This window comes from Lasioglossum baleicum, chromosome 3 (assembly GCF_051020765.1).
Source record: "Lasioglossum baleicum chromosome 3, iyLasBale1, whole genome shotgun sequence".
Lineage (NCBI taxonomy): Eukaryota > Metazoa > Arthropoda > Insecta > Hymenoptera > Halictidae > Lasioglossum > Lasioglossum baleicum.
In genome coordinates, this window is record NC_134931.1 from 11,702,161 (window position 1) to 11,723,305 (window position 21,145).

General features: G+C 39.5%; 1 protein-coding gene across 10 annotated transcripts in view; it reads right to left on the reverse strand.

Moving 5' to 3' along the window:
- Positions 1–962: 962 nt before the first annotated feature.
- The window catches only part of Nachralpha6 (nicotinic acetylcholine receptor alpha6), a 390,412-nt gene continuing 370,229 nt past the window's right edge, over positions 963–21,145 (reverse strand). For all 10 annotated transcript variants that reach the window (XM_076420937.1, XM_076420941.1, XM_076420942.1 and 7 more), the window contains 3 exons: positions 20,799–20,999; positions 20,448–20,582; positions 963–18,418 (listed from right to left, as the gene is read on the reverse strand). In XM_076420937.1, coding sequence (XP_076277052.1) covers positions 20,498–20,582; positions 20,799–20,999 — 286 coding nt within the window. In that variant the 3' untranslated portion in view covers positions 963–18,418; positions 20,448–20,497. The remainder of the gene's footprint in view (positions 18,419–20,447; positions 20,583–20,798; positions 21,000–21,145) is intronic.

Consider the following 21,145-nt stretch of genomic DNA (forward strand, 5'->3'; position numbering starts at 1 on the left):
TATCTGCTCGGTACAGAATGTAACAATTCATGATGATCAATATGGTTCCGTGACGATTTGCCTTCTCATCGACGAGAATCGGAGAATCTCCTCAGTAGCCTTCTGCACCGACGAGATCATGTCAATGGCCTTCTGTTTCTCACTCCAGTCAGAATATATCCTAGAGGGCGGAAGAGAACACCGAAATATTCGAGTGACTCGATATTCCATAAGGCTAGCAGTCTTCTGGTCGGTGGCACAGGGCACCGACGAGATACTATCTCGTCGGTGCTATCTCGTCGGTGGGTGAACTGCCGAATGTCGGTCAAATCGCATTGAGCTAAAATTTGCACACAGGTGTATTTTGCATAAAAAACATGTTTTGCAAAGCGATATTTGCCGAGTCAAAAAACAATTTCTTATCATTTTAGTGTCATTTTCTACGTTATCATGTTTACGTTTAATAAAAATTAAATATAATCATATCCAAATCTAACCCAGAACTAACCCAAACCAAGGTAGAAAACACAGACTTAGAAAATGACACTAAAATAATAAGAAATTTTTTTCGAGTCGGCAAAAATCCTTTTAGGAGACATGTTTTTAATACAAAATAAACCCGTCGATGATAAACCTATGTGCAAAATTTTAACTCAATCCGATTTTACCGACATTCGGAGGTTTACCCAAGTTCGTTACCGACGAGAGACGAAAATTCAATTCAATACTAGCAACACCGACGAGATACTATTATCTCGTCGGTGCTAGCAATATCATTTTGCGAATATCTCGAAAATTAAAAGAGACCCACTCATATGAGAAAATGAAAAAGTTGTTCAAAATGTCGACATCTATAACATATTTAAGTTTTATCCAAAACGGAGAGGAGTAGCTTTTTCTAAATAATTACCGTAATTTTTAGTAAAAATGTCATGTTTGCATAGTAGACACACAGGACAGGGAATAATGAATTGGTCGGTCGATTTCAGTAAGATATCATTTTTATTCATCGCATTTAACACAACTGTGGCGCACGTGTTTTGTATGTATGTACAAAAAAATCAGCTCAGTATACAAATGAGTCGGCGACGCGATATACAGATGAAATCAATCGTAGAAAACTACACTTATCACGGCTACACGATCGAAGACAAATAGAGAAAAGAATCATATGAACGCGAGATTCCGTGTCCCCGAGAAAACGGAACGCGGCATGGCACATAGCGAATGGGAAACGCAAGGAAGATTGGCGCCGATATGAAAAATCATTTCGATTGGCGCTGGCTGAACGCAAACTTCTGTTTGATTCCGTGACGTTCGTTATTACAATTAGTCCTTCAACGTGAAACGCTCAAAGGCAATGCACGGTCTCGATTATACATGAAATGAACCAATAACTGGCTTGCAATTTAATGGCGCACGTTCCACGGCCTGTCCTACATTACGAAGTATAAATAAAATCGCCCTTGCGACGCAGTCGAACGACGTGTTCTATTTACGATCTATACGCGAGCGAGCGCGCGCACGCACTTTTACAGAACAATGAACAATCCAAAAAGAGTCGAAACGGAAAGAACGGGCTCGACAGTCAGAGACCATTGGAAGAAAATGACACGGGTGTACAAGTTCAATGATCCGAGGCAGGTTTCCGAAATGTCGTGCTTCCAGATAGTCGACTAAGTTAACGATTAAATACAACGGCCTGCGACCCACCGCGGCAATTGCAAAAATGATTCGACTATTATTCCCGCGCCTCTAAATAACCCTAGAGGAAGAAGCATATTACATTATTCGTTCTTTGTTATAAAATTCATATAGAATACATTCTTCAATAACGACAAACACGAATTACATATTCCCCGCTGTATTTACAACAAAAATAATTGCACGTGACGCATCGACGCTTTCGAGACCGTCTTCGAGCGTTGTCAAACACTTCAAGCTCTCCCTCCCTTTTTCTCTTTTTCTTTCTCCCCATTTCCTGTCGTCGGATAACCGGTTTGCGCGTGTCTCGTCGTTTGGAATATTCGAAAAGCAATATCGCGAAATCATTTATATCCCCCCCCCCTGCCAGAGCGTACGGAATAGAGATTTTTTTAGGACCGGGAGTCAATATCGATTTTCTGTTTGCTCGAAGTTTTAAGATGCAACTGAGACTCTATATGGGAGAACTGTCTTGGTAAGCAGCCGTTTTTCCGAACCGATCAGCGACCGGTCGCGAAAGCGTTTATTATCCAGACGATGCAATGTCAGAGACTCTACTTCCATTGGCGGCAGTTGGGTGCTAAACACACAGGCAGATTTCAGGTGACGAACTTGTATCTCAACGCGGAACGATCTCGTTTTAACGAGAACCGTCCGGTCGACCCCGTTTCGGTTTCGATTTCGGTTGATACAAAAACAATTGTCGAGCGTAGCATGCAAACTATGGACGCGTTGCTCCTTTCCATCGCTTATCTCTTTCTCTCTCTCTCTCGCTCTCTTTGTTTTTTCTTTCCACTTTTTGTTTCTCGTTTCTACAGTAGTTTTATCGCATGTTTCGCACGAGTTTCGCAAACCCCTCCGCGCTCGTGCGTCGAAATAATGGTTAACAAAGCATGGGCGCCTGTCGATATCCGACTATCTGATGAGCTACTCTCAGAAACGGTATTGACTGCCGTCGTCATTGCATGGTGGAAATGAGTTTAGCACAAAATATATCGTATGTTACGTCTATATGTATATATTTTGTCGTCGATAATCGCGTTCCAGGCGCACGGCCGCGCCCCGACGCCATAGGGGGCCGTCGCAGCCCGGCCGTCAGCTCGTTTTCCATTTATTTTTTTAAATCGTGTACAGATTATAGAATAAAAGCTTTCGTAAAGAATACGGTAAATTCATCGGATAAACTTGTGTAAAACTTGAATACAAATTAGGAGCATGTGACCCGAACGCCGTGCGCAGGATCGATCATCGAGACGGTGACGGGGAACTTGGCGCGAACGGGCTCAACTTTCTTCACCGGTCTCTCTTTCTAGTGAAATAGAATCGTAGATTAATGTGTGTATATTAGGTCGTAGCACATGTTATGCGGTTTTTCGGACAGGTCAAGTCGAAGTACCGTGGTTCCACGACGGTTTCACTTACCTGCTCGACGCTCACTGCCGCTCAAAGCAAGCTTCGACAATACGAGGCTCAGTCATATATTAGCCGGATTTTGTCATGCGAGCTGTTTTAGACAAAAGTGATGCAAGTCAATATTTATCTGTTGCGCTTAGCACTACACCTCAAATAGTTTAATAGTTGTTAATGGACTGAGAATTTTATGACAAAAATGAGTTGGTGAAATTTATGCTCCAAGTAGGAACCTCGATGCACTATTTTCAACCGCTCCAAATCGTTAAAGGAAGATAGAACTTTTTATTCGGCGTCCATTCCAGTTTCGTTATTAAGTAAAATAAATGCAATACAATTTTAACGTGTCTTGCATAAAACGAACGTGACATTCTTTGATATTATTGTGGTTTATAGAAAGCGTATCTAATTTCCTTATTATCGAATGATTAACTGTATCGACTTGCATAATTTTTGCAGCAAACCCGCATAAAGAGGTTGCACGACAGTCACATCGATTGATATTGAAATAAATTAGAAAAAAAAGTGAAATTAGATGTGTAAATAAAAATTGAAGATAGATCCTTCAAGATCAGCTTTGTATGTACCTTCAAATGATGTCTAATAAGTACAGCGGATCTTCAGGAAAACTAAAAATGTTGTACATCGATTGCAAGGAACAGGAACTGCACAGGTATTTATTTCTTCTCTTAATAATGCTAATAAATCACGAATGATACAATCGAATTCTTAAGATCGTCTGATATTTTCTCTATTTTGTGTTTCATAACGTTTGTATTCATAAATCGGGCATTTCATATGCAATAACCTGATGGGAGAATAACTCGTTGGTCTTTCGAAAAAAAATCCACTGAAATAAAAAAGTAAAGGAAAAGTCCGGCGTATATTTGACTGACCCTGGTACTTCCGTTTCCGAAATTGTCTTTTACGCGAACAAACGTTTCATTGGATCTATCGTTTCGTTGGAGCGATGACATGGTATCGAACTGCAATCAAAAACGAAAGATACGCGAGATTTTTGAACGGCAGTGCACATGCAACATTAAATTCGGATTCTGTGTATGGTTATGACGAGCTTACGTGTTTTCAAAGGAAACGAATCTATACAAACGAAATAAGCACTCGTATAATATTAACGGTAGTACTTTTAAAGTACTACTAAGTGAAAAGTATCCTTTAATAAACCGAAAAACCGAATTACTTACGGCGTGACCTAATACTTTCGCAGTGAAACGTCACCGGAATGAAAACGATAACTTCGACGAAAATAAACGTGAATGCGAGACATTTGCGAACGATGCTGAAGCGGGATTCACGAATCGATCCTGCGCCCCTCCCGATTGGGCATTTGTATCTTTGGTTTATTATCTACTATGTTAACCGTTAATCGTTAATGGTATCCTTAAATTCATCGTATTATTGTATATATTTGTTCCGGAAGATAATACAGATGTTTTATTTGATCGCTCTACGTACGTATTCGGGTCTTTCCATTTGTCGCATTTACGCTCTGTTCTCGTTCGTCCTCATTCCGTTCGGGCGGAAATAGCGGAGCTGATAGGATGTTACCGATATTTTCTTTTACTATTTTTCATTCGAATCCCGATTCGCGCAGCACAAGCCACCTCTCGGCTTAAACATTTCAAGCTGTTACCATTCCTATCTGTTTCTCTCGCAATCCCCCCCTCCTTTTCGTATCTCTACTTTAACAACGTGATAGTCATTTGTTATTCGTTCTAAATTCATTTGTACCTCAACCCTTTAGACTCGTGGCAATTTAAACCCTGTGTGTTCAGTCAGTTGAAAATCGAATTATTCACTGGATTCGCAAATAATTTTTATTGATTTCTTTCGAGTAGAAATGTTGAAAGTAAATTGTAATCGTGCGCGATCCGATCGACATGACAGCATTAGTAACAATACTGTTGCAACGGGACGATGTAATGCCATAACAGATGGACGCTGACTCGCCGTAGGTGAGTGTAAAACATGCGAGTGTAAAGGGTTGAAATGATAATTTCAATAACTCTATGAAAAATCGTAATAAATTCTAGCGTAACAGCGCCGACTGTGTGGTTGATTAGGATCAAAACGCAACGATCGATCGTCGTTCAAGTCAACTTCTGTTTCATGTTGGTTTTTATTTTTTTTATAATATTCATTTTATTATTCGTTTATCTTTACAGTGTCATGGAACTTTCTTGTGCCGCGCGAACGCGATTCCACTTAAATCGATTGAAACCCCGTCTGGGTCTGGTTCGCCTCTCTCTCTTTCTCTCTTTCTCTCTCTCTCTCTTTCTCTCTTTCAACTTAACGCTAAAAACATGTCGGATCGTGTCTGTTCGCACCACAACAAATGTCGCTTTGCCTCTTCTTTCTCGTTTTCTCTCTCACTCTTTCACTCTCTCACTCTCACACTCTCTCGCTCTTTAACATTGGTAGTAATTGTAATATTTCTAGGTAAGGATTCTCTTAAGCGCATGTACAGAGATAAAACTTTCCTCTACAATTTGAGCATACCGCGCGGCTTTATTTCTTACTCCTTATTTTATTATTTATTATGTATCCCCTTCCTCGGCTTCGCTTTTGTGCAGACTGCGCACCCTGCCTGAACGAGAACTTTTTAATGATTTTCTTTTATAGGCATAATATTCTAAACCACGTTAAACGCCTATAACGACTCAACGACTAGAGTATGAGAAAAACGAACAGCGGCGGCTCGAACGGCAAGCACTCTAGTTTTCATTTCTCTAAAGTGTGGAATCTTCGATTTAACCGGTTGCGAAAAATATGCATCACGTTTCATCCGCTCGATATACTTGATTTCCTAGTTTGCCGACCTGCGAGAAGAGTATAGTTGCTTCTAGTATGTATTTCGTCTCGAGTTTAGTTCGTTCGATCAAATTCTCTTCGAACGCGAGAATGTGCGGCCGACTGCGTCTTCTAGATTTCGATAATTTCTACTTTAAAATAAAAAACAGAATTTTCTCGAACAAATCAGTGGATAGTTTGACTAGAATTGCTGATTAAAGCGTTTCAAGTGACCGGTATGTCCGGTAACAGCGTAGTATCTACTGTGGAACGATATTGTTCAGTCTCGGATACTGTTTCTCATTTTTTTATCCAGCTAATATTAGATAACGAATAGAATAGCAGAACAGAATAGTGTGTCTAATAAGTAAAGCAAGTAATATCCGGATTACAAATTCACCGATGCACGAATATTAAATCTTCGAGATCAATTTCACTGGAGATAGCATTCTATCGTTTTCGCAACGAATTTCGACAAATTTCAAGGCTCATCCTGTGGAGTACCGAGCAGCCATTGTCTTCTCGCGCAGGCCGGATTGCCATGAAGCGAATCGCAACTATTCACAACGGATTCGTCTCTCGCCGAAACGCGGTTTCCGTTCAAGCGGTCGCGATTCGTGCCGCCGCGTATCGCTCGGTTTCGCTTCGCAATTGCGGTGTTCTCGCGTGTGTATGCGTGTAAGGTAATACATAATATGATCGTATGTGTCTTGTACGTACAGAGAGACTATATACAATGGTCGGTAATGCCCGAGATGCAGGTTTCTTTTTCTCGGTTCGGTAACGATTAGTCGTCATTGTGCGTCGTTTCGAGTGGCATGCAATGAGGCTTCTTCTTTTATGTGGATAGATTCGCATGAACTCCGATTGACGAGGTGGGGGAGGGGGAGAGGTGTATGGAGTAGGATTGGAAAGGTGAACGAGCAGTCCTCTTTTTTTTGTTGGTCTTTGATTCGGTTATTCTCCGTGTAAACTTGTTTCGTTCGTCTCTACGGTTCAGGTATGTTTCACGTAAAAATGAAGAATGGCATACACGCGAGACGACCTCCGCCCCTTTTCTTCTCTCGTCTTCGCGCGGAAGCGACAGCGAATGGCGTAAGTATACAGTACGGTAAACGTTTTGTCCTGCGTTTTCGAGCAACGGAGAGACAGACTCGTGCCTCGTCCTCCGAGGATCGTTTCCTTTTTATTCTCCGTAGATTCGTCGTTTTCTCGTGATTCGTATGGCTGAGCGTTCATTCTCACGTGACTATAAGCCTACCGTTAATAACATACGTACGTATCGTGTGTGTGTGTGTGTGTGTGTGTGTGTGTCGGCACGCATTTATGTGTTTTTGTGTATTTATATAAATGTAAACAAAGGTATCCTGTTGGACTCGCTGGCTTATTTTTTATCGACGTAATCCTCGACAGCCCGCAAAACACCCCTGCAAGCTCATCCCCCTTCCCCAGGAAACAAAGAACGGAAGAAAAGGGTACGTTCGCAGCCGTACGGAAATAAAAATAATCCCAGCGAGTCTATTATACGTATATACAGCTTCCGGTATATTTGTATATATTTCGAGGATGCGGGTCGTAGTCGTCACGATTAAACACCGATCACAGTACTTCTTTTTTTCGCAACACGCACTCGCGTTCCATTCTGCGGCTCGAGAAACGATGAAGAACGATACAAAAATCAACCCCCGCGTGCACGCGCGCGCGCGTTTTTCGTACGCGTGACTGCAGAGAATAGGAACAGAGACGAATATGGGGACAGACTACCTGGTTGCCCGTGTAACCTAATTCAATTCCTTTGTATTTAGTTCATTAACGACTCTCTTCTTAGTATTACAACTTATTAACACTTCGCGGTTATCCATTAGTTTAACTTGTTTCGAATCGTGGTAGCGGTTCCTATCTTTCTCTCACGAGTAACACGATAATCCATCGTTCTTACTTTCTTTCTCTCTCTCCCATGCACACATAGACGTTCTCACTCTTTCTCTCTCTCGCTCTCATTCGCTCACTTTCTCACCGAATCAGACGCACTCATGCACACTGCTCGAGGGCTTGTTAATTATGTATATAGAATTTATAGAATTCATATTTATGTAACGTATCACCTAAGCAAAACGCCTATTCATAGTATTTATACGTAATGAATATAGATGTTATCTATACATATGCGCTCGCGACTATTTTATTTATACGTATATTCGTGTGTTCAAAGTATGCGTATGTATAGTTATGTATATAAATTACGATGCGCTTTACAAAGAAACTCTTCTTCTTTCTTTTTAATACTTCGTCACGTCTGAAAACGAACTCGCTCAGAGTGTAACAAGTGCTTTTATTATGACCACGCGCTGAGTCTCGCCATCGATACCGGTGCCATCCACCATCGTAACGTATACTACACCCAACCGTTTTCTGCACAACCATAATCAGAGCAAGTCATACAGTGGGAACGCAAGAGTTGCGAGAAACTGTGTTTCCGCCTGGGATCAATCGGATGCGGAGGATTCGTGGCCCCTTTTATATGTAGTCAGAATTACGACTGCCCCTCTGCTCCGCTGTTACGAGATCTGCTTGCAGTGTTCGAAAAATCGTTAAGTAGAAGAGTATAATTGCCAGGAAAATGAAAAATTCGATCTAAGCTCGTACGAGATTCATATAGTATTGAAAAAAAGAAATACTGAAATATTAATCCACAATTGTATGTATCTGATTCGCCATATTTCCAAACAGCACAAGTTCTAATAAATATCACGAATATCGAATAAATTGTGCTATATTCATCATCGATAGAAACACCGTTGAAGGGTATTTTGACGATCGGTAATGTTCAAAGCACGCACGGTATTGAGAGTATCAACCCGAAATTGCCTGGAAGCCGGCTAATTAGACGATGATTGCGAATTTCCACCCTAAGCCTCGTTATTTCCTGTATCTGGCTCACCTTCGTTCGTCAAGCGGAGTTCCTCGTAATTGACAGCAATTAGTCACAAATGAAGATGCGTTAAATTCTACCACGTAACCCGCGACCAAAAGGATCTGGCGATTGTTAATCCTCGAATACCAACGTAGCTTTATGAAGAGTTTAGTACCATTTATAGAACAGACCAATATTTGTGGAATAATTAAAAAACAAACCTGTTCTGATAAAAATATGCACAAGAACAAATAACGTGTTGAGAAGCGAAAAAAAAACAGTTTTAGTTGCCAAAAACGTTCTTGTGACTAAAAAGAATATTCATTCGGATTGCAGCTCTTTCAGTGAGATTCATATCCGATTTCGTTTTAATTCTGTATAATTAAGATTTTACCATAATATATTGAAATGAGAAAGTAATACAACAGTTAGAATCAGGTACTTTAATATTTATTAATTAAAAAGAATCTGAGAAGAGATTGGCTCTAGTTTCACAAAACCTAGGTGTCAATCAAACACGTTTGGTCGTGTACAAGGGCCTTAGAGCATTGGGCTGGAAATACACACCTGTCCATGACTGGTCAGACCTGTTCGAGGTCATCCATTAGTAATATTCGAATTCTGGCCGGTCCAAATCGAACAATGCCGTTTTACGCGATGCGTTTTCTCGGGCAAATGATTCGATGTATCGAAGCACGTCGACCGCAACAAACACGCTCCATATCGAGGAAACGATTTAAAACGGTCGAGCGACGATGCATTCGCGGAATCGAAGAGCATAATCGGCGAATAAAAGAACCGGTCTTCTCCGACTGGAAGTTCATCTCTTCGCGTTTGTTTATCGGGAAAATTCGATTAGGGAAAATTGATTAACAACGTTCAACATATTTTTTTCAGCACGCACACATTCTCGTTTATCGCCAGACCGAGCAACGTTCTCCGACTCCGCATCGTTCGGAACCAGTCTACTGAAAATATGCGATTGAACGCGGCGATATTGATGTGCAGTTCATACGTGCGACGCAAAGCGCACGCTGCACTCGCGCGAAAAAGATACGCGTTTCGAAATAACACTGTAAATTGATCTGATTTTTGTGGTCGTTGCATGGAATTTAATGCTTAAAGGATGTTCTGAGATTTTAGAATATTTTATTTATCTAAGCGATCAAATCTAGCAAAATACTTGAAAGTTTCTCGAGAACGACACTGGAGCAGGAGGCGGTTCTACTATGAAACAGGGGTTCGCAACCATCGGAAACATAACAAAGAAATGCTCTGATAAAACTGTTTCGTAGACAAAAGTGGAACGTAAAACGACTTTGATGAGATACCGGGAATGGAAAGTGGTTGACCCTCGATCCTCTAGAAAACCGTGATTATAAAAGATACTCCTTAGAAAATAGTAATTCTAGAAGGTACTCCTTACTGCAGTATATGTTTCACTGTATCCATATAGTCTCTTTAAACATCTAAGTACGTGTGCGTTACTCGTGATAAATTCGAGACAGGTTTCGAATCTGTACAAGCATCGAGAACGAAACCGGAAACGGTCGTTTCAATAAGAAGAACTGCACGGAAGACCAAGGTGGCCCGACAGCACCGGCTTCGATGGGGTATTCATTTCAGGGGGTTTCGCGTTCGGCAAATGGTTAATAATCGATTCTTATCACAGAAGTTATTTACACGATCCCGCGTTATATATGTATATATATATATATATCGACCTCTCAAAGGATCGAGAGCCTCGCGTCGAACGGATTATTCTCCGGGTTCTCGTTCGCGTTCCTTTTCCTTCTTTGCATTATTTCTCCTTTATAAGAAACAGAGACAAGAAATCTAGTCGTCCTATCGGAAAGAGACTCGAGAGAAAATTGCGCGTCCTTGCCCGTCGCCGTTGCCGATCCTCGTTCTGTTTTCCTCCTGCTTTTCTTTATTGCGAGGACGCGACAGGGAACACTTTGCTCCCCTCGTTTCGTTCTTCGCGATCAAGTACGCGTGTTTCGAGAATTCGCGAGCTAACAACGAATGTACACTTCTTCACATTGGATGTATATCGCGGACGAATCATCTACAATGATCATGAACGATGCAAATCAGAATATCATCGAATTCGATTCATTAGAAAATGAACGATGAACGTTTGGAGTTGTCACTGCTTTTTCACTGTTCCATTTGTGGCCGAATCATTCTGATGATTTGTTCACTAATTACTTTGAACGATCATTTTTGATGAAACACAGATGACTACGATCTTTACAGCTTCCATCGTTGACGAATCATCCGCGATGTACACATACAAAATGAAGAAGTGTAAATTCGATCCTATTTTGTTCAGCAATTAGTTTTGATGATCATCTCGGATAAAACACAGATGATAACGATCTTTACACCTTCCGTTGTGAATGGACCATCCTGGGTGTACAACGTGCAAAGTTTAAATTCGTGAGCTAACCCCAAGAGCAAAGGGTCAATTGTTTCAGTTTCGAACGACCAACCGTGAAAAATTTCGATCCGAAAGGTCGGGAAACGTTTTCGAGTATGCTCACGCGTTTTTCGGGGATTAATTCGAAAAACCTTTCTTTTAGAATCTTACGCCTACTATGCGCACCACGGGTGTCGTTCCCATAACCGGAGCGAAAGTATTCGTAACCGTGAAACGAAACTTTCGACAACGATGCTTCTGATAACATTTTACTGTTTCAACGCGTAGCATAATTCTTCGACGAATTTCACGAACATCTCTTTTGAAGTCGTGTCTAGATATGTATATGTGAAAGATGCCAACGAAATCGCTGCCATTGCCACGCATTCGAACGAATGATCTAACATTAGAATTTCGATTAAAACGAAACGATAATGTGCATACCTTGTCCAACGAGACGAGACAGTCGAGTACTAGCGTGCGTTTATGTTTACTGTTTCGTCTTGTTGGACAAGGTATAGATACTCGCGCGACTCTCGTTTTGTTGTGAGAAGTACAATAACAGTTACGATAACGGGAGAACAATGATGACGATGGCAGTAGCAGCGATAGTAACAATTAGACTGCGGATCTTCACGCAAAGTAAACATTTTTTAAGTCAATTATAATTCTTTTAATAATCTCCATATAGTCATATACGAACAATCTTAGATTCATATAATATCTTCACATTTCTCTGTTTCATTTATTCATTTCTATCGTCAACAAGTAAAATCCGCAGTCTAGCGATAATAATAATAATGAAATAATAATAACAGCAATAATAGCGATGATGTTGATGAACGTGATAAGAAGAGTAACAACGAAACCATAATAACAACAATAATAATAACAATAATAATAGTGTTTTATAGCACTAGCAGTATCTGGTAATAGTATTATAGATATAATAGTAATAGCGGTAATAGTAGTATCTGTAATGATAGTAGAGTCAAATGGATGCGTTTTCGGGAACAAAACGATAAAATCGTTCACACCGGCGAAACGGTTACCGTATGTACCAATCATTAAATCTTACTCGGTACGTTACACGGACGCCATCTTAGATTCATTTTTTGTGTGTGTCTGTTAGAGCAACGATAGATTAATTTTTCTGTGAAGAAGACGCACGTTCGATCCCTTTCAATGAATACGAATAACATTCGACATATTTTGTAGCTTTTAGCCGCTAGTCTTTTATTAATGAGCATTCGTATTAAAAATGCACGCGTTGTCGTACGCTTCATCGATATAAAACTTTGTTCCTTATTTGTTTGTGTGTTTGTGTGGGTATGTGTTTTTTTATACAGCATTATAGAATACGTTACATTCTATTCTCGTTAACGGTTACGCGTAGTTTATCTCGTCCGTACCGATATTTTAATCTATATAGTTGGTCTGTCTTTTTCTGCGACCGCGCCTCTCTGTCTTGCCGATTTGATGCTTCGAACTCGGTGTTTCCGATGGAAAAAGACGATCGATCGATTGATCGATCGATCGCTCCGCGACGATCACCGAAAATATTTCGAACGAAAAACCGTCGCGACAGCGAACGCGTTTCAGTGCTCAGCAAGCCGCGCCGCGATTTAGAAAATTATGCTAGGATTGTGTAGATGAAAGCACGTCCCGATTATTCAAAATGTCTCTCGAATTCGCGTCGACCGTAAACCGTCGATCCCGGTCCCGTTCGATCGCGCTCGAAACGTGTTATTCGCTAAAAATTCATTTGTTCGTTGTTCTCGAAGCTGTCCTCTCGTCGCCATATCGATTCGTTTTTTTTTCATGTTTCTGTTCAACGAGTAAAGCCCCCTCGGTAAGGAACTATCACAATATTGCGTTCTGCTTCTGTCGTTTTCTCGCGTCCTGCTTAACATGATTGTCGGCTGTGTTCGAGCAACTGTCTCCGAAAAACCGTTTTCCGAGACGAGAAATTTTGATAAGTCCGTTTTGATTGAAAGCACGCGTTCCCTCGGCGTACGTATATGTCGATATTTGCTGTTCTCGAAACGACGACCGAACGGGAATCGACGATTTCGTTAAAAATATGAGAACCTCAAAGAATCACTAATTATACATATGTATATTCAGTTTTGTTTACCATTACCGCCGGAAAAATGTTAATCGTTACATTGGAAAATCCTCCGATCCTGTTCTCAGATCGAAACTCTCGTTTCTAACTAGTTCTATATTTATCGTTTTATTATCTATCCCTTAGACTTTATCTGATACTGCTTTTTTTTGTTTAAATTTTTGATACCTATTACGTCGCTATGATGTATTGAGTCCCACGACATGCAAACATTTTTATATGTACATATTTTATTTGAGTATTTAATCCGAACACCTCGAGGTTATTCATTATTATGTTTTTCCCGTCGTTTTAACAATAAATAAGTACTCTCACAGTCCGTACAGCTCTGCTACTTGGAAAATAGAGTACGTTCATTTCGTAGATACGTAAAGATTCAACGATTTTTGTGCGATTAGAAGATCAATGACTGTACTACTGTGACCATGCACGCCACGTTAGCGTCCACCATTTTGCTCTTTGCCGTTTTGACCGTGCATAGAGACCGTATGGAAAACGCGGTCGTGTTCACGATGATCGAGTATAGTATGTATCTTCGTATATTGTTTAACTTTACATTCGTTGTACGATACGAGGAACGCAACTGCCGTGTTATGCAATCGTCTTACATTTATCGCTTCTTATACAATAGTTAGCTAAATGTCATGAGCGAAACTTAAGCGGGCTAATGAATCGCCATCTTGCACTTCGTTTAGTATTCATTCGTATCTTTAACAAATTTCTCGAAAAACATGGACTGCGCTTGCAATTCATTCTGTGATATTCCTACGAAGATTTTGAGTGGTTCGTTCATTGTTGATCACTAAATTTTCCGAGTTGGTTCGATGAGATTTTCACTCGAGGTTTCTATACTAACTAACTCTTCGAATCGGACACTATCCTTTGTGAACGCTCTTTTTTAAGCATTTTGATTTTTCTTTGCGTCATAGTCTAACTGCTTTTGGTATTTTCAAAGTCGGTGGTGTTACTACGAAGAAGTTAAGATTACAAATTTTGCAATAGTAACGTTGGTTGCTTCTGACGACATTAGAATTGAGTAATATCTTCAGGAATATAAGAAATTTTCAACGATTTATGTACTAATATATTTAACTTAAACTTTCATTCGAATGAGTACTTTTAGCAGGTAACTTTGCAAATAATCTTTTACATTCTAAGTTTTTATTAGAAGGGCAGAAAAAAATGTCATCCACATTTAGATTAGTAACTGTAAAAATTTACACTACTTTTTTATGAAAACAATTATGGGACACTATTGTAGATTTCGCGAACAATGATGACGAAAATCACGTTAACCAATTCTAACGTTACATACAGCATTATAGTGAACGATTTATCGTGTACGAGAGTTGTCACTGCTCACTGATAGTACAAAAGTCGTTATACGCGCAACGCGTCATTAAGTGTCGTAATTTTCAGCGAATCTCATGGTTAGTACGATCGCGCTTAGTATGTATGTACGCATGATCCATTGCGCATCATCGTAATTCTATGTGACGTCTGGTGGTATCCGCTTTGCCGCAAGAACGATCGATAGATTTATCGGGCTTTGGAATCGTCTCTTCAGGCAGATTTTTGTTCGGATATTTAATAGCGAACCAAAAATTGGATCCTATTTTCTAGTCGGTACTTTGTTTCATGCATTGACAGTCATGTGCCATTTTTGTCTCTCTTTTCGTGAAATGTGGTGATTATAGTATACTATTTTCTTATCAGTTAGTTGTCGTGTTGAATATTCAAGAAAAATTGCGAGTAAGAAGTAAATGAAAGATGTACAAATATTGAGCTTACAATTATTTTTAAGCTTCTACAATTTGTAAGAATGAGAATACTTGAATACTTTCATTCAATTTTTGAGGAAACATTTGAAATGATCGAACATTTTTACAGAAATAGGATAGAAAAAAATATTTCACCAATGAAAAGGAATGATGAAATTAGATAACATTTTACACCCGAATCAGACTATTGTAAGACGAATTAACTCATGTTAGGCCAACTATTTATCGAAACTCTCGTGTTAAGCAAGTTAAGGATCCAGAGGCTGAAATAGGACCAATCTAGGTCGGCAGACTCGACCAGACTAATTCAGACCGACATACATCACTTTATGATCAATAGACTCGAACTAGATCAACCTAAAGCCGAAACTAAAATTATGCTAACCTGCTCATCGTTCAAAGAGGCCTGAATTAAACAGACCCAGAATCAAGAGAGCCGAATTCGACAAGTCCGGATAAAAACCAGTCTAGGATCTAAATCTCAAAGTGTTACATAGCAATCAAGATGATACAATGATTAAAAATTGAAATTAGACGATTCTCAAATCCTAGAATCTAAGCTATTCGTAAAAAATAGATATTGGATTCAGAGACATAGCGAAGACTCGGGGAACAAAAACGTAATAAAGCAATTTTCAATAAATACCTAGAAAAATGAAAAAATTTTTGCAGGTATCTAAAACTTCATATCGACGAATAATCACTTAAATACATTATTCGATCTTTTTGATTATTTGAACGCTTTTGTTATCTCTGTTTACAAGTGTAATTTTGATTTTACTTTCATTTGTCTTACATCTTACTTTTACATGTCCGCATCCCTAAAATTTGTAACAAATAGAAATCTCGTGCCTTAATGGCTCGAAGTTATAATCAACTAACAGACTACAACAGAAAAAAAATCGAACTGGATTTATTATGAACGTTTAAGAAATAATTTTTCCTATATAGAAAACATGATAAATTATAAGTAAACAATTGCTGCTGCTTGTGGAGGGTTAGAATAGAAACAAAAATGTTTACAAGGAACATCGTTAACTCTCAACTGGTACTGGCATTTTCTGTGTATTCAATTAGGTTGTGACATCAACAAGCTCAGTTGAAAGCGTATAAGTATTCTAATTTTAAGGATTCAGTTATGACAATTATATAATCAATCACTTCTGTACTTTATTAGTGAATAAATGAATAAAAAAGATACTGAACATAATGTATTTATGTTACGACTCAATAATTTCCTCTCTTAACCCTTGTATTTAAGACTCCTTGGCTAAATCATTATTTTAAAACCATAATTTGAAGGAACAGTGCTCAAAGAATGGGCTCAAAGAATATTCCAAAAAGTTCCTAGAGTTTCAAAGACCCCAGTTAAGAGTTAATAGGAAACAATGCGGTAAAACGACCTCAGAAATTCCACGGCAAAAGGATTGTGATGATCGAGACGAGGAACCGGAACGAGACGATTGCCAATGTTCACTTGATCATAGTACAGTCATTGAAAGCTTCCGTGTGGTCGTAAAAGTGCGATGGCAAGTCTGCCAGCGCTCTCGATCTCCCACTTTTTCTGGACGCCAACGAAACCAATTATTACGGATGTCGATGACGCTCGAAGAACTCGAATTTCATGTGTCTGTACGGAAAGCAGAGGTTGTCCAACTTGGCAGTTTTGTCTACTAAACCAGTCCCTTACCAGTCCTCGTCGGTGACCGCGAGATCTTTGCAATCACGACGAAGAGACAGTATTCAATTGGTGGTATCTACGCGTTTCGAGGAATAAGCTTAACCAAAGACCCGCGTGTTGTCGCTGCGATTATGCTGTTTCCCATGCTGGTCGTCCACTAATCGAATACCATTTCCATCCCGGCTAATTGTAAACGAACTGCACGTCCACGCCTCCACGTCTGTAAAAAGGTTGGACACCCCTGTCTCGAGTTTGTTCTATTTTGGCAGTTATTTAAAGACCGTATCGTTCCCAGGAGAGACCCTTTAACGATCGTGACACGTCCGCACACAAAAGCGATTATCGTTAATAATTATGTTCTCCCATCCGTCGTTTCCTTAACGTACGTATAGTATATCGTTAACGGTAACGTTATCGTTAGTATTACTCAATCGGTTTATTAAATTATTCGTATCCGTTACCCTTAGCACTCTATCAACCATTATTATTACGATTATTATTGTTATCCTTATTATTATTTAATCATTATTACTATTATTATTATTGTTGTCCCTCCTCTCTCATCCGCTCGGATCGTTACTATTTTATTTTATTGAAAAGGCCGCGACAACGCTCCCTCGAGGAATATACAACACCGCGTCACGGGATTCTCCTCTTCTAATCGCCGAACACTCGTCCCTCGTTTATGTATTCGACCTACGCGCGCGTTTTACAATTAAACATTACACGATCGGCATTTTACGGCGAAACATCGATTACCTATCTTTCGGAGAGAAAAGTGACAGCGGTCGATTAATTAGGTATCGTGTTATTTGTTCTGTAATTATCTCTTTGTTTTTTCTTTAAACGAAGACAGCCGAAAGAAGTGAACGCACAACGTGGCCGTGTATTGTCAGCAGTATGTCGAGGCGCTATTTTTCGTCCTCCCTCTGTCGCGATCCCTCTTCTCGAACAATCACCTTGTGTTTTTCATTTCGCTCTAGATCCGTACCCCTAAATCCTGTTTCTCGTCCGCCGGGTACCCTAAGCGTCGGCCGTTCGTCAGGATCGACACGGGGCGCGGAACGGAATTATACTTACTCGAACGATTTCGGGTTCGATTCGCTTAACTCCTAAGTCAATGTGAGGTAAAAGAGAACCGAACAGACGACGATCTCTCTCTCTCTCTCTCTCTCTCGCTCTCACTCTCTCGCTCTCCTTGACACGCTGATCGGGTTTCCCTTTCCCCCATCCCGATCTTTCTTCTTTTGTCGCGTTTCCCTGCTTTTTGCCGTGCCGCTCGCTCCTTCCCTCTTTCTTTCTCTTTCTCTCTCTTGATCCTCGCGTTGTTCCTCTGCTTGCCGGCTGTTCCCACGCGATCGTTAAACCGAGGAACGTTGCACGCGCAACTCTAACTTCCTCGCTTTCGGTTTTCCTCGTTTCCACCCAGGTTTTCCCCGTCGACGGAGGAAAATCGAAGAACACCAGGCCCGAGCCGGCCCGAGACCCGAGAAGAAAGGAAATGGAGAGCAACGAATCCGTGTCCTCCTCGTTTTTCGTTGCTTCGTCCCGCCGTTGCTGTCTCCTCGAAACCCACGCGTCGTCGTTTCTACGAGAAGATCGTGAAAAGTATTAATGATCGAATAGCTACACCTCCATCAACCCGTTGCCTTAAAATTCAATTACAAACTTCTGGATTATATCATGACTTATATCGTTTGACGCTCCAAACACGCATCCATGGAAAATAAAATAATTTCTATTGCTTTAACATCGACGTAAAATAGTTGGGTTGCTATTACATATGTCTATCCGATTATAATAAAATATTACGCTTGCACTTTAAGGCAAGGGGTTAACGCTTTCATCAGACGTCGAAAAACAATAGAACTATGTACTAAGCTACGTTCACGATGAAGCAACAACGAGCAACTTTTACTTGCCGTTGCATGTACCTCAAAAAATTGGCGATGAACTTTGCGACAAAAAATCGCTCAATGTTGCCTCAGTGTGAATATAACGTTAGGTTGCTGCATATGAATTGATTGTTGACAATAGCGTTAAACCAACGTAACTTCTCCTGATAAAATCTTGCTCATCGAAGCGTGCACCATCGTGATCAACATATTACGTCAACGAACTACAAGCTTCTTGATTTAAAGTTGTCACTTGTACCTCGATTTTAAAAGACACTAAAAGGATGAGATATTTGAGAGTGTCTGCCAGCGGATACTTATTAAGGAAGCAAGTTCCTTCTTCCGGTTCCTTTTGTTAGGGAGAAAGGATTTGCTGGCAGCTTGGGTATCTCAATTGGTCAGAGCGGTAGAGCGGTAAGAAAAATATCCGGATCCGAATTCCGGACCAGTAATCCAATCGAACGATTCTCATCCTACGTATACAGAGGGGTAGATAAGAAATTGGCTGATCGTTAGATTGGATAAGGCGAATTTACACAGAACTTACAGAAATGAAGGATGGAAACTCCCTAAAGCCAAAGATTTAATAGTGTGGCAGAGAGCGAGTGACTATTTTAAATAATCGAGAAAGTTAACGAGAAGTGTAGACATTTATGTAAGCAGCTAATTATTAAGAATTAATTTCTTAGATCACACGACATTTTATAATTAATAAAATTGTGGGAATAAATTTTTAAAGATATACGAATAAATATTTAGAGAAGAATTTTCTCTGCGGATCATATGAAACGCAGCTCGAGTGTCTGAAGATTTAATTTCGTCTTAACGTCGATTTTCACCTTACTCATCAATTATTCGTGGAAAATTGTACATCACTCCGTGGAAATGATCAACGTCACAATACATTGGCTGACCTCGTTACGTAAAACAAATTAACGTTCTCGCAAGCAGTACTCTATCAATTTTGCTTTCTACGTGTCCCCTGTGTCATGTAAAGTTTTGCGTTATATGGTACTCGTACAGAACAGAATGTGTGGACAGCGTTATTACAAATTAATGTGTCAATCTCCATTTATAATTAATGGCTCGACAATTATTTTCTACAATTTGTGACTTACAGTAATACATATCGGATTAAGAATGGAGTTTTAATATTTTGATTAGCTAGAATCTAAACATAATTTAATGATGCGTCTGTGTAAAATATTTCTGCATTGAAATTGATTTAATCGCGAGACACGAACATTGACGAATGAAAATTCTTTGGTACAAAAATATGTCACTCTACATTTTTTACTAAAGTTCATTTCCAAATACATTGACGTTCAAAATGTTGTGTCTCGGCAAAATGCAAACTTCATCGCTACAAAAATTGCAGTTGGAATTGCCCAATTATTTTTTCATACAGTTTCAACCTTTTTCAGTTTGTGTTATCAATTTTTTAATTAAACGATACTATCAGGAACATGTGAAAATATGTTACTATAAAATTCTACTTCAATTACGATGAATATTTTTTCACTCTCAACTGCCTTCACATAATCTCAAATACCTCATGGAATTTCTTGGATGAATAATTATTCAGATTTGTTGAATATGCAAGCTAAATGTTAACGTTTGGTTGGACAGAAAGAAAATGTGTAAGAAAAAATTATGGTATTTCAGAGTCTTCCTCGGCCGTTAAGAATGAAATATTATTATGATTATTTAATGAGATATTACCGTTGGTATTTTTTGTGCTTTGTTTCGGTGGCTTGACCGGGGCAGTCTATTTACTGGACGATTATGTGTGGCGCACGACACAATATTACTATTGTAGCCAAAACTGTGAATATCGTGAAGATGAACAAGCAAAGCCTGCAATTAAGAGAGTCAAACATGTATTTAGCAGTTTATTAAACAAAAAAAAAAATGGAGTAAATAGAAAATAGCAATTCTAACTTAAAAATAACGTTGCTTTGTGATAATTGTATTTCACAATGCAACTTATGCTGCAGAATAATTTAAAAGATCAATCTTATAACTGTATTTTTCGAACAGAAAGAAATTGAAATAAATGCGAATATGTCGGACCTGTCCACTACCATAGCGGCGAATTTCCAATCACTAATAACATCCTCGCCATCGTCCGCCTTTTTCATACGATCCGTAATAAATCGCAGTTCCTTAAGGATCATATGCAATTCCTCTTGCATACCATTTAAAGGTAACGACGCCGAAGTATCTTCGACCGTCGCCGGTCTTCCTGTAGATATCGGTGTTCCAAACGCCGGCCTATTGTTGTGTAGAGCAGATTAAAGACATTAAAAAATATTGTTATATTATTTTCAAGCCGTTAAATTTATTACGAGAGAGAATAAATTGCAATTTGATTGTTGTTTGTTGCAATTGAAGTAAATTATTTGCATTATGCATGAAGC